We start from the raw sequence: 13,135 nt of genomic DNA on the forward strand, positions 1-13,135 counted from the left end.
GATACATGGGTGTATTGAGTGCTAAGACGGATTCTCATTAACACTGACACGTGAAATAATAAATGTATCCTAAGAATGGAGCCAAAGGTGATACCAGAATGGATATCGACAAATGAAACCTCTTGAGATAAATAGAACCTTAGCAGATTGTATCAGTACAAATAGTGAGATGAAAACAAAATATTGCAGCATTTAAAGAGTGAACCGAACTTAACGATTATTCTATGATGAATGATTTATTATCAGAGCTGGTTAGTTTTCAGGAAAACAATAATCTAATTCATACAACTGAAATTAATAAATATTGGTTCAAACACATTAAAAGGTGTTTTTGTACTTAACATGGCCACCACAATCAAAAGATTTAAATGTTATTAAGTTCCTATGGACATTTCTACGCAATCATTATTTAAATAAATGGACGAAGCTGTGATAGACGAATGGTAGAAAATATCACTGTGTGATGTAAACCATTTTACTTCATTAAATTTATATCGTGTTAATACTGTACCGTCTTTTCACGAAAGAACAACTCCAAGTTAAGAAAAAGAATGTAAAAATTTACATGTGTTTTTATTATTTTTTCCAACGTCTGTATATGTATATTTAATCCAAAATATACGAATTAAAATAATATTCGAATGAATGAAGTATGAGTTCTTGTAAACGATATAAAATCCAAAATTAAAATTAAAATGTAATTAGAAATTAAAATTCCTAAACGATTACTTGTGCTTCAAAGTTGTGTTGAATTTTCAAATTCGAGAAACAACTGATAACGGACTAAGCATAAAGAAAAAGGATTGAATAGTGAGAACAATGGCAGATGTAACTGAATACCATGTTGTAGTGTCTAATTATAGTAGAAGATTGTTGAGTTTAACATTAGGAACAACCATCTTTTAGAAATTTCACGTATTTGACTTTAACATGCTTCTTCTTATCGTAAAATCATGCTATACACTGTAAGACAATGGATGCATCGTAAAGTAGTCCAAGATTTGGCGGTGGGATTTGCTGACTAGCTGCCAAAATCAAGGACAGAATGCATACATAGCCCTTCTGTAGCTTTACATTATCTCCTAAACAAATAATCCACTTTTGTTAATGTTCTGGGTTTTGAAACTAAATGCGTTGTTTGTTAACCGTTATGCCCGGCATGATCAGGTGGGTTAAGGCCTTCGACTCGTAATCTGAGGGTCGCGGGTTCGAATCCCTATCGCAACAAACATTCTCGCCTTTTCAGCAGTGGGGGTATTATAATGTGACGGTGAATCCCACTATTCGTTGGTAAAAGAGTAGCCTAAGAGTTGGCTGTAGGTGGTGATGATACCTGTCTTCCCTCTAGTCTTACACTGCTAAATTAGAGACGACTAGCGCAGATAACCCTCTTGTAGCTTTGTGCGAAATTCAAAAAACAAAACATTGTTAACCGTTAGTAATTAAAATCGTAAAATCAGCCTGATTTTCTGGTCTTTAGTGTTGAATTAAAACTCAAAAAGTAAAACGCTTAAGACTTGATTTATTAATACAACTTTTGCTAATTATAATGCATACAAATGTTTCAACTCATAAATGTCTGTTTCGTTATGTTTTTATAGCTTGTTATTGTTAACAATCCCTCTTTCGAAAAGAAAATATTTTTTTTATTATTCCAAGCGAGAGATGATCATGGTCCAATAATTTATGGCATGTCGGAAGTTTCAAGATTCACGAAGCAATGTCGCTAAACGCATCTCATCTTACCCCTGTGGGCGCGTTATAAAAGTGACAGTCAATCTCACCATTCAGTTGAAGGCCAGATAAAGCGCTTGTGGCAGCGACTGTTGTTTACTGTATACTTTTTCTATGGTTAATTAGAGAGAGCTATACTTAAATGCTACAGCGGTCTCGGACCTGATCCTCTGACCCATGCATGTATAAATTGACGTTCATACATTTGGAAATACCAACATAAATTACTGATCAATTCGTTAACTGTATGAATGAAAAACGTTGCTGTTAAATTTTCATGTTTCTGTAACTAATTTATTCGTTCTATATTTTTTTGACATTATGTTCCAGAATATGAAAGCATATATAGGATATCTATTTATCTAATGCCATAAATGCATGCTATTATTTTTATGCTATGCATATTAAACGTGTTTATAATCAGTGTTTTATATATGTATAAACAAAAGTCACAAACGAGCTTGTATTCGTATACTTAACCTAAATAATAAAGTTAGAGGAACTGACTATTTAATCGTAGTGTCCGTTCTCTGTAAACTTGTTCTCTGATGTAATTTATAACGCAAAAGCACTATTACATATTCTAATGTAACAGTTTTACACAGTTTAGTTTTATTGCAGAAGTAAATGGACTGTTTTCTATTCACACATTTATTGAAGAGGTAATTGACATATGTTCTATTATTTATACCATAAATAAAAGGTAAGACAGATTTGTATAAACTTTTATTGAAGACACATATGGACTTTTTTTCCTAGTCAACACAAGTTCATTGATGTGGAGATAGATCATGTTTTAACTTGAACATATTTATTGAAGACATAAATAGATGATTCTAATCAGTAAACTTTTATCAAAATAATAAACAGACTGTTGAAATACAAAGTTTGTACTCATATATACTAAAGCGTTTATTAAAAGAGTAAGTATAATATTGAAGTAATGATGGATTGTATTTATAAACAGTAAACGCTTATTGAAGTGCCAAAAGAATGAGTTCTGCTTGTTACATCCAGATGTATTTTGTTCTACTCAGTGTATACTTATTAAAAACGAAGACTGCTAAGTTATAATTTTTTTTATATTTAAACTTAAAATGTTAGTTAGTTGTATAAAGTTCTGTTAGTTATTCTTTTTGTATAGTACTACTTAATACACAAATTGTGTTATTTATTTTCTTAAAGTATGCAGAAATGTAACACAAGTAAAAATATCTGCTCAATATAATACTTAAGTATGAATGAGTCTTTGATTTCATGCAAATACTTTGATATTTGAACGTTTTTCTTCAGAAAATAAAACTAGAGTTTAAACGTTGCTGGGGTTAATTAAAATAAGCTAAGAATATCAATCTTCTTCATTGTATATCTTTTAATTTATAATATTTAGAGATAACAGTAAGGATGTTCTCTTACTTATAGTTAGTTTTTGAGTTTCGCGCAAAGCTACACGAGGGCTATCTTTGCTAGCTGTCCCTAACTTAACAGTGCAAGACTAGAGGGAAGGCAGCTAGTCATCACCACCCACCGCCAACTCTTGGGCTACACTTTCACCAACGAATAGTGGGATTGATCGTCACATTAAAACGTCCCCACGGCCGAAAGAGCGAGCATGTTTGGTGAGATGGGGATTCGAACCCGCGACCCCTGATTACGAGTCGAACGCCATAACCCACCGGGCCATGCCGAGCCACTCTTTACTTATAAACAAACTTAAGAGCTTAGTTTTAGTTGAAACTAACGTTCTTAACGACTCATTATCAAATAAAAGAAGCCTCTTCTTCTTTCCTTACTAGTTACTTTACGACACCGCAAAAGTCTCAGCTCACATTTACAGTACCTTATATACACAGGCTTTTCAATGTGCAAATGTGCAAGCCACATGACAACCACAGTTAACATAGAATTGCGGTAGAATAACATATTTAAGAACACTACTTTGACATTGAATGGCATTAAATGGCTAGTGTGATGCCACAGAAAACTCATAACTTTTAGGGAAGGTAGGTAATAGCATTTTTACACAAAATATTCATTGATTTAAATCACAAAGATATGATAAAATTAGTAATTAAATTTTTCAAGTCAGGGACATACTTTATAGTTAATGGTAATTTAAAACAAGGGTAAATGAAGCAACTTTGGAACACACAACTATCTCGTGCCTCCAGGTATAGTAATCAAAGTGCAGTGTCTTGTAAAATGTGAGGTACCACGAACACAAAGGCCAATGTGACTTGCAATAGTACACATGGTAATAAAGAATTATCTCAATGTGGAAAAGCGTCACAAGTTAAATGTTTACTCATAATCATACCTCAGACAACTGGAGAATAAAAGAACGCCTTTGAATTGAATTATTGAAACGAGTACTGAAAAATGTGTCGTCATTGTACAGTAGGTGGATTAAGGAAACCCTACAGAGAGGTGCGGTGTTATTTGGATATAATAGACTAATGCCACAGCCTTTGCAATGGAAATTATGCTACAGGGCTCTGGTCAGGATACACTGTCGACAAATATAGTATGATTAGACGCTTATTTTTAAAGCACAGTAAGTAACCAACTAAAAAGGACATTAAAATGATGACTTCATATTATTTAATTTATAAGCTCATCATTTCTTTTAGACTTTATCTTGCTCAAATTCCAAATCCAGTGTATCTTCAATAACAGGTCTAACAGGAAAATTTGAGGTATAATTTTAAAGAATCACGCTTTACATCAAAGATTCTTTCATCAAAAATTAGTGAAGAAAAAATCTAAAAAATAAATTTAGTTATATATTTTTAAGATTCGGATGCCAGCTTTTGTAACTTTTTAATAACACAAATCCATTAAAGAAAAAAAATAGTGTTTGATATTTCACAATAAGGTTGCTCTCAGTCTTATTTTTAAATATTTATTGTGCGATATTAAACATTGGTTTTTAATGTGTTTGTTATGTGTTTTCTTATAGTGAAACCACATCGGGTTATCTGCTCAGCCCCTCGATGGGAATCGAACCCCTGATTATAGCGTTGTAAATCGGAGACATACCGCTGTACTAGTGGAGGACTAGTTTTTAATACATAAGTGTTATTAGGTTATATTTATGTGTAAAGCTAGTCATTACATTTCACGATGTACTCAGTAATTTAAAATAATACACATAGACACCGGAATTGTAATAAAGTTAATTTAGGTAAAATCACTACAATATTATCTATCTGTTAACTATAATAGCTAAATGCATAAAACATTTATTTCAAGAAGCATGACTAGCCCATTAACGTATGTCTTTATATAAAGTATTTAAACATTGTGTTTATGTTAAGTAGCAATGAATGTTCTGATGTCAAATGATGACCTATTTCAATGTATGTAAACTAGTTCGTCTTTAGTAATTTACGATAAATCAGAATCAGTTGCAAATTTTAAAAAATATATATGTTAAAGAAAAAGTAAACATTTTTATTTTATATTGATTTCGTTAGTGGCAAACCAAACAGATTCTTGACCTACTTAATATCATCTTGTTTATTGCTGCTTAAGGCCGCGTCAGTTAATTTTGAATATTATTATTCTGAGTGCAAACGAGAACTGAAAGGTACTGCCAAGCGTGTTAAGGCTTGCGAGTCGTAATCTGAGGGTTGCGGGTTTGCATCCCCGTCGCGCCAAACATGCTCGCTCTCCCAGCCGTAGGGGCGTTATAATATGACGGTCAATCCCACTATTCGTTGGTAAAAGAGTAACCCAAAAGTTGGCGTGGGTTGGTGATGACTAGCTGCCTTCCCTCTAGTCTTACATTGCTAAATTAGGGACGGCTAGCACAGATAACCCTCGAGTAGCTTTGTTCGAAAATTCAAAACAAACAAACAAACCATTCAGGAATGTTGAATTAAATATGGATATTTTTGTAACCTATACCATTACACATTTTGTTCACAGTAGTTTGTTTTTAATTATTATCGTAGCAGCGAGCATGATGTCAAAATTGTTCAAATTACTTAAATCACTTCAACTGTAACTGAAGTGCTTAAGAAATCATCTGACTTGATATGGTAGATATACTATTCGTGAATAGTATAAACTAATATACTGAAAAAATTGTGTTGTTATTTTACAGGTTCAGAGATGGACTTGAGAAAGATTGTCAATCATTCGAAAGATTTGCAAGACAACTAAAATATTGTTCAAACACTTATTTCTCTTCACTTCACTGATAGGTGGCGCTGATGGTGTCGTTTCTCAAGGATGTTATTGTATTTGTTGGAAAATAAAATGTTTTAATTGCTTTATGGGAACTAAATAAAATGTAAAAATAAGAAATACTTTAGTAACAATTTTTTCTCTTTATTTTGACATACTTATGTATATCTTAATGTTTAAAGTTTGTCAATATTGATGCCGAATGTAATTGTCAAGGTCACTATAAAAAAGATACTAAACCAACAAGTCTACAAAGATAGTTTTCAAATATTTTTACATGTTGACTACAATTATGTATTTTGAAATAAAAACAGATAACATGCAATTGTTGAAAAACAGTTTCGTGAAAAAAGAGCACAATGATTTAAAAAATAATCTCATAAGGAGTTATTATTATATGAATTATTTGATTACTAAAAATGTGGCAAAATTATGACAAAAGATAAAACTAACATTGCGAAGATATCTAAAGAAATAAATCATTTGTAACTATTAAACAAAAGAAAATGAACTTATGGAAACGTATATTCGTTGTGCTTATAAATATCAGTTGCTTGTATTTCCTCTGTATGTTTGTCTATAAAGTGTGTCGTTCTTACGACACATAATGACTCTACTGAATGATATCACTATCAACAACTCATTATGTTAGTTTATTGTAATAAATTAAAAAAACTATGATGCTCTTTAGATATAAAGATGTATAATAATTCGTGGTAAGCAATCACTATCATCAACTTGATTGGCCTATTGAAAACTAATAACTCACGAAATCATAATTTTTATATAATCGTAAAACAGGTTACAGTATTTGAATAAATCATGATTATTATTTATCTACTAAACAAAATAATAAATTTATATTCATCATTTAAAAACTGTGAAAGCTTTGTAAGGTTACAAGTCATAACTTTATTAAAGTGTATTTGTTTATTTTTTATTACGTTTTATAACTTGAATATACTGTATATTTTCTAAGGTTAGAAACGATCGCACCAGCGATTAAAACGTTGTACCTGTTTTAAATAAAATTATTCCTTTTAGTAAAAACTATAACCTGTAACAAAATAATGATTATAAAGTTTTATTGAGTATATAGGCCACCCGTGTATTAAAGAAGCACTGATCGTATGACTTAAATATTATAGTATGTAATATTACTATTAACATGATTTATAAATTATGTTGCGTATCATCCTTATCAGTATGGCTCACAAATTATGCTTTGTGATGCTGATACGCAATTGAAACTGTACAACACTGTGATGCCTCACAAGTCACAACTTTATTTGGTAAACATATAAGCTACATTATTAACAGCGGACGATCTGCACGAGTCACTTTCATACAATATCTCATTTATAATTAGGTAAAACATTTGAGTTTTTCAAAACCCATTGAGAAATTCTGTTAGCTGAATAAGGTAAGCATAATTTTTTGTTTTTCCGAAGAGAGAATTTCAAGTAGACAGAACCATCCCTGCCGTAATGTATAGTTTATGTGTGATCTTGTAAAGTTTTGAGCTGTGTTGACAACTGTGCTCAATATATTACATACACCAACTTAAGTTTCCATATTAATATAATGCTACTGCCAAACGCGTTTTTTTTTGTGTTTCAATATGCATTTATACTTAATTTTCACTTTCCCTAATAATAGCGATAACAGATTTTGGTTATAGAAGTTTTTATTGGGAAAAAGAATCACATTCTCCGGCATTTTATCTCACTTGGACAGACAAATTGATTTAATCTTAACTGATTACAGTTTCTTTTAAACCTATATATTTACACGCACAGATTCTCACGAAATATTTGGTAGTTTTGTATTTTTGCCTTATCACTTAAACCAGTAATATTACAAAATTACAGTTCAGAGAAATGGAGCAAAATCCTGAATTTTATCATTGTTTATGATCAGAGGTTTACATAAGTTTTGTTGCCATGACTTAAAATTCCAACAACAATAAAAACTGTTTTTAAACAAAGAATGATTTAACATTAAGCTGATCCAAAATGTTACGGAAGTATGAAAGAGCAAATACGTCAGATTTTCTTATTTATTATTGCTTAACATTTCTATTATGCATATCATTCTTTGAATATCATACCAAATGCTACAATTCTAAGTAATCTCTAATTCAACATTTTATCTATAAGTACGATAATAGGGAAGTATAATCTACGTCATTCCAAGGTATAGAAAAAATAAAAATAAAGACACACATGCACATCAATAATCAAACTTCACGCAAACACAGATATAGTAATTTTCCAATTCTCTTAATAAAACAGAAACATTTTACTTGTTTTTTTCCAGAATAACCTATGTGAGACAATGAATAAACATCATCATCTGCCGTATGTTAAGCATTTGCTAATTACAGCTGCAAAGTGAAATCCAACAGAAATGTTTACACACTATTTACATAAACATGTAACACACCAACCAATGTTCAATTGGATGAACGTGGTGAACACGTAATTCACCAAATCTTGTGCTCATGTTTGAACGATGAATTGTTCAGTGTGTGCTTTGCATTTTCATGTATATGTGGCATTACCATTTCTGTATGCACTCAGAAACAGTCATTCAAGTACAAGTTGTAGGAATTAATGTACTGCGGTAATTATTATTTCTCAACACTGCGGTAATTCTCAACACTATATTCAACTGAAATTCTTAAAATACTATTGGATATTTCAACGTTTATTGTTTCGCAGAAATATCCTGGAATGATAAATGTATTATTTTCTGATACAAAATAATATTTTTCTTATCATGCGCTTTCAAAACTGTAGAAAATGACCGTTTATTCATATTGATATTAATAATAGCTATAATATTAACACAGACTTTAGTAATTTAACCTGATTACTTGTAAAAACATTTTAAGAAGTTATAAGATAATAATAATATGATTCAGATGAAGTTGAACTACAGATATGGTCGTAAAGAATTTTTGTATTTTCATACACCTTCCAGATTCATATATTATACTAGCTATTGTTTAAAGTTAATGTAATTGAGGTCTGTTATTGAATTTTTAATTACTGTTTCTGTATGGCAGTTAATCTTTATATAAAGCTTACTACAATTTAATTACAATAGACCTAATACTAAAAACCAAAACTACAAACTAATTTGTATGGAATTACCCCTAGGCTTCGTTAATTTTCCTAATACAAAGTAAAGTATATGTAGAAGATTTAATTTGCACTTCCCAACATGGTTTGATAAAACAATGAGAACACGAGTAGCAGTTCAGCCTTTAGTGTAAACTCAATAGTATGTGTGATTTCACAACTCAATCAATTTCCAAAGCTTCATCGAATATTATCTACATTGATTTACAATTTATAAAGCAGGAAATGTTCTCTAAAGCTTCAGTAGAATACGTAAGTAAGGAGAACTCTTAGACGCTGAAAGAAATGCAATCGCATTTTTATGTTTTTGAATGCAGACATCTGATAATTTCTCAGTACATTCAAAGAGTTAACGAAAACCACAGAACACTTCATACTTCAAAACACATGAAGATATTCACTAAACAACCTTTATATGTCTCAAGTTCCTACAATGCCTTCCCTCTCACCTTTTAAATCTGTCACTTTTTCATAGCAGATTATCTTTACCTTCATAGTTGACTGAGTGCCTTGCTTCAATGCATTATTTTTAACCTTCTTATATGTTTGAACAAATTTCCATAACGCATATTCTTTGCACTTCCCTCAGTGAGTGCTCGATGGGAAAATTTATCAAACTATTACAGTGCTTTGTTTACCTCTTTCATAATGCTTTCTTGTTAAACTATTAAAAAACATTAAAATTTGTTGGTATATCCTTTGAATGAATTATATTTTAGCTTTAGAAATTTGGTTTTTCATAATCCTGTTGAAAATGTTTCTTCTTCTTCAAATAAAACTAATTAAGTAACAAAAATGAGTAGAAAATTTTGAATTATTCACTGAAAATATAAGAACATGTTTCTATAAGCATCGGTCCGAAAAAAAATATTCAGGAGAATTTTATGCAAGAACTGGTTAATTATGAAATTCTTTATGCCATTTTGCATTCGTTATTAATAATCCAGAATGTCAGATTAAAACACGCGATTTAGTTATACTTTATCTAGAAGGTCATATATACAGACTTTGTGTAAGAGTCCTCCCCCCATTGTGTGTGTCCAAATGAATTAAAGTTTATTTATAAGGGTTATTACGATGAATTCATTACACATTCCGCTGAACGTAAACAATGGAAGAGGAACACAGCTTAAGATACAAAGATTAGTCTTGTAGGCGACACTTCACTTAGTGTCTGTGCTGTCCAATAGTTCATTGTTACTTAAAACACCACCACATCAAATTCAATCTGTTCATCAAGAGACTAGTCAACATTCTTTCCCACCACGATCAGCTACTAATCGCACCCAAAGGTATATAATGCCTCCATCCGACGACACTAAATGGATAATAACGCTTATCAGATAGTTTGTCTGCACTCCAACGTCGCACCGGCGTACGATTACGAGGCCAAGTTTGATCCGTGGTGCGGAGAGGGGCTAGGAATTCGCCGCGGTCCTTCGATGACTCCAGGTGTAACAGCCTGCACAGCACCACTGAATGGATGTACAAATGTGGAGACGGCCGCTGGTGACTGTTCCAGTGGCGACAGACCAGAGAAATGGCGGACAAGACCTCGGGCCCCAACTGAAGTGTCGTGGCTCAGGTGGCCGTTGTCTTGGCTGGCATTATTAATGCTTTCCTGCTTTATAATGACACCTGTAGAATGGTAGGCTGGGGTAGCCGCAGCAGGCCTGGAGCTTGAGGTTGGCTTATCTGAAAGAAAACGGACAAGGTTGACAGGATAACCTCGAATCGAAGTGCTTATGGAGCCTTCAAGTGTTTGTAGCTTTGATTAATAGTTTTTATTCTGAAGTCCAACACTAAATAAACATAAAGGTTTCTTTGTAAAATATTAACACTGAACTATAAAACAATCTTAATAAATTAATTATCCAATAAGTAAACACAGTAGATTTCACATTAGCGTTGCTTATTAAGTCATTTATTAAGATAATTATGTAATATGATATTGATTAACTATTGTAAACTTAACTTAATAGTCGTATCTTATCCAGTTGTTCGTATATAGGAACAGAAAAACAGAGTAAGAATAATGTGAAATTAATTCCAAGTGACACCAAGATCAAATATTGTACAAATACATAACACACAACAGCTAAAAAATTACAAATAACCATTTGAAACCTTTCAGAAAACTAGTCATGGGTTTTAGCAGCATGGAGATTCTCGCACTGTTCTTTATTTCAAGTAAAATATAAAAAAGTGGAAGTAGCTTAAACAGTAAAGAAATAACTCAGATGTAATTGAAGGAAAATCTGATTAATGTGTAAAAACAAAACAAAAACAAAAACAACTCATCAGGATTACAGCTGAAAATATATTGAACTATATACTAGTTGAGCTTAAATTCAGTGTCTTGTATCTATAAAATAAAACTGAAAAGTCTCCCGCTGGCACAGCGATAGGTCTACGGATTTACACCACTAAAATCAGGGGTGCAATCCCCCTTGGTGGACTCATCAAATAGCCAGACGTGACTCTGCTATAAGAAAGCACACACATATTGAAAAAGTATCATTTTTTTCGTGTGCTCTTCATCTGCAATTTTTTTTCAGCCTTAAGTAATAGTTTATATCTAAATAACAATTGTTTTGTTATTTAACTATTCTATAGTACGGAGTCAACTTAATATCATTCAGTTGTCTAGTTTTCTAAAACTAAAAGGTCAGGACCTATAAAAATAATGCATTGACAAATTAAAAGAAAAAGAATATAGTTGAACAACATCATTAGGAAACAATTCAACAAGTTAAAAATCCTGTTTTAACGCGTTATGGTATTATTTGTTCAAAATGTTTCAAAATAATTAGCCATGAAGAAGTCGCAAAGGCGAAACGTCGATCAAATTGAAATAACAGTTCCCTTATAGTCATCTGGAGTGTAAAGGTACGTATTTTCTAACATTGTCATCGAAGTAACAGTATTGTTTCAGTATTCAAAGACATTACCGGAAATCCTTTGTTGATCTTAAAACTAAAAATTGGTTTTTAACATTACATGTATACTGTTTGCTTGATATTTTATCTAGTTTTGACCAGATGTACTTTATAAGCCAACAACCCACTAGAACAGCTGAATGGTAGCGTCTGAATTTTTATCATAGTCATCAATTATGAAAACAAAGTGTTAAAGACAAATATAAAAATTTTGAAAACTATATTTCTGATTAATTTCTTTAATAAATCATAACAAAGGTATCTTTATTTTTTACAGTCGTATTAAACACTAAAACAAATCCAAATTACAGACGCCAACGTTTGCGGGCGATTACATGTCCCTGCCACGCAATTGCAACATAATCAGTTTTGACACCAAAAATATCCCCCAGTGGCTCAGCAGTATGTCTGCGGACTTACAACGCTAAAAACCGAGTTTCAATACTCGTGATGGGCAGAGCACAGATAGTCCATTGTGCAACTTTGTGCTTAATTCAAGAACGACAACAACGACACCAGAAAAATCGAAAACTGTTTATATTACTAGTGCTTTAAACTCGCAAGAAGATATTTTTGTATTAAATCCCATTTAAGATGTTTGACATACACCTGAATAGTTCATGAAAATCCAAAATTGCACTGAAAAATTGAAAAAAATCAACATTATGTAAATATCTGTTTAAGACCTGCAGAAATATCATATAAATTGATCGAAATAAGTTTTAGTGGTTGAAAAACTTTTAAAATTATTGATTTATTTGTCAATGTGTGGGACCTAAAAAACTGTTGTATCAAATCCTACGTAAATTAGTCGAAATATGGCCGAATAATTGTCAAATAACTCTAATATTATGCTTTTTGTGACCCTCTTAAAAAAACTCAAAATGAGTAAATTCAACTTTATCGTGTGTCAATGTATTGGACTCATAAAAATTTATATTTGTGCCAATTTTCATTTTGATTGCTCTTAATATAAACGCATAGAAGCTCAGAATATATATTTTGAGTTGTTTGAGCTTTGATTCCATAAACTCCTTAAAAAGCCTAAAAATATAAAAGATTTCTAGGAATATTAGACCAAGTTTTAAGTCAGTCCTCAAAGAAACGAAGGAATGACGGTTGATT

General features: G+C 31.7%; 1 protein-coding gene and 1 long non-coding RNA gene across 3 annotated transcripts in view; one reads left to right on the forward strand and one right to left on the reverse strand.

Moving 5' to 3' along the window:
• Positions 1 to 6,047, forward strand: part of LOC143252895 (uncharacterized) — a 57,329-nt gene extending 51,282 nt beyond the window's left edge. For both annotated transcript variants that reach the window (XR_013029234.1, XR_013029233.1), the window contains exon 4: positions 5,843 to 6,047. This is a non-coding gene — a long non-coding RNA (uncharacterized LOC143252895). The remainder of the gene's footprint in view (positions 1 to 5,842) is intronic.
• Positions 6,048 to 7,191: 1,144 nt separating this feature from the next.
• The window catches only part of LOC143252892 (GATA-binding factor 3-like), a 70,567-nt gene continuing 64,623 nt past the window's right edge, over positions 7,192 to 13,135 (reverse strand). The window contains exon 8 of the mRNA XM_076505711.1: positions 7,192 to 10,766. Within this exon, the coding sequence (XP_076361826.1) occupies positions 10,453 to 10,766 (314 nt within the window). The 3' untranslated portion in view covers positions 7,192 to 10,452. The remainder of the gene's footprint in view (positions 10,767 to 13,135) is intronic.

The sequence above is a fragment of the Tachypleus tridentatus genome, chromosome 6, assembly GCF_004210375.1.
Source record: "Tachypleus tridentatus isolate NWPU-2018 chromosome 6, ASM421037v1, whole genome shotgun sequence".
Taxonomy (NCBI): Eukaryota; Metazoa; Arthropoda; class Merostomata; order Xiphosura; family Limulidae; genus Tachypleus; species Tachypleus tridentatus.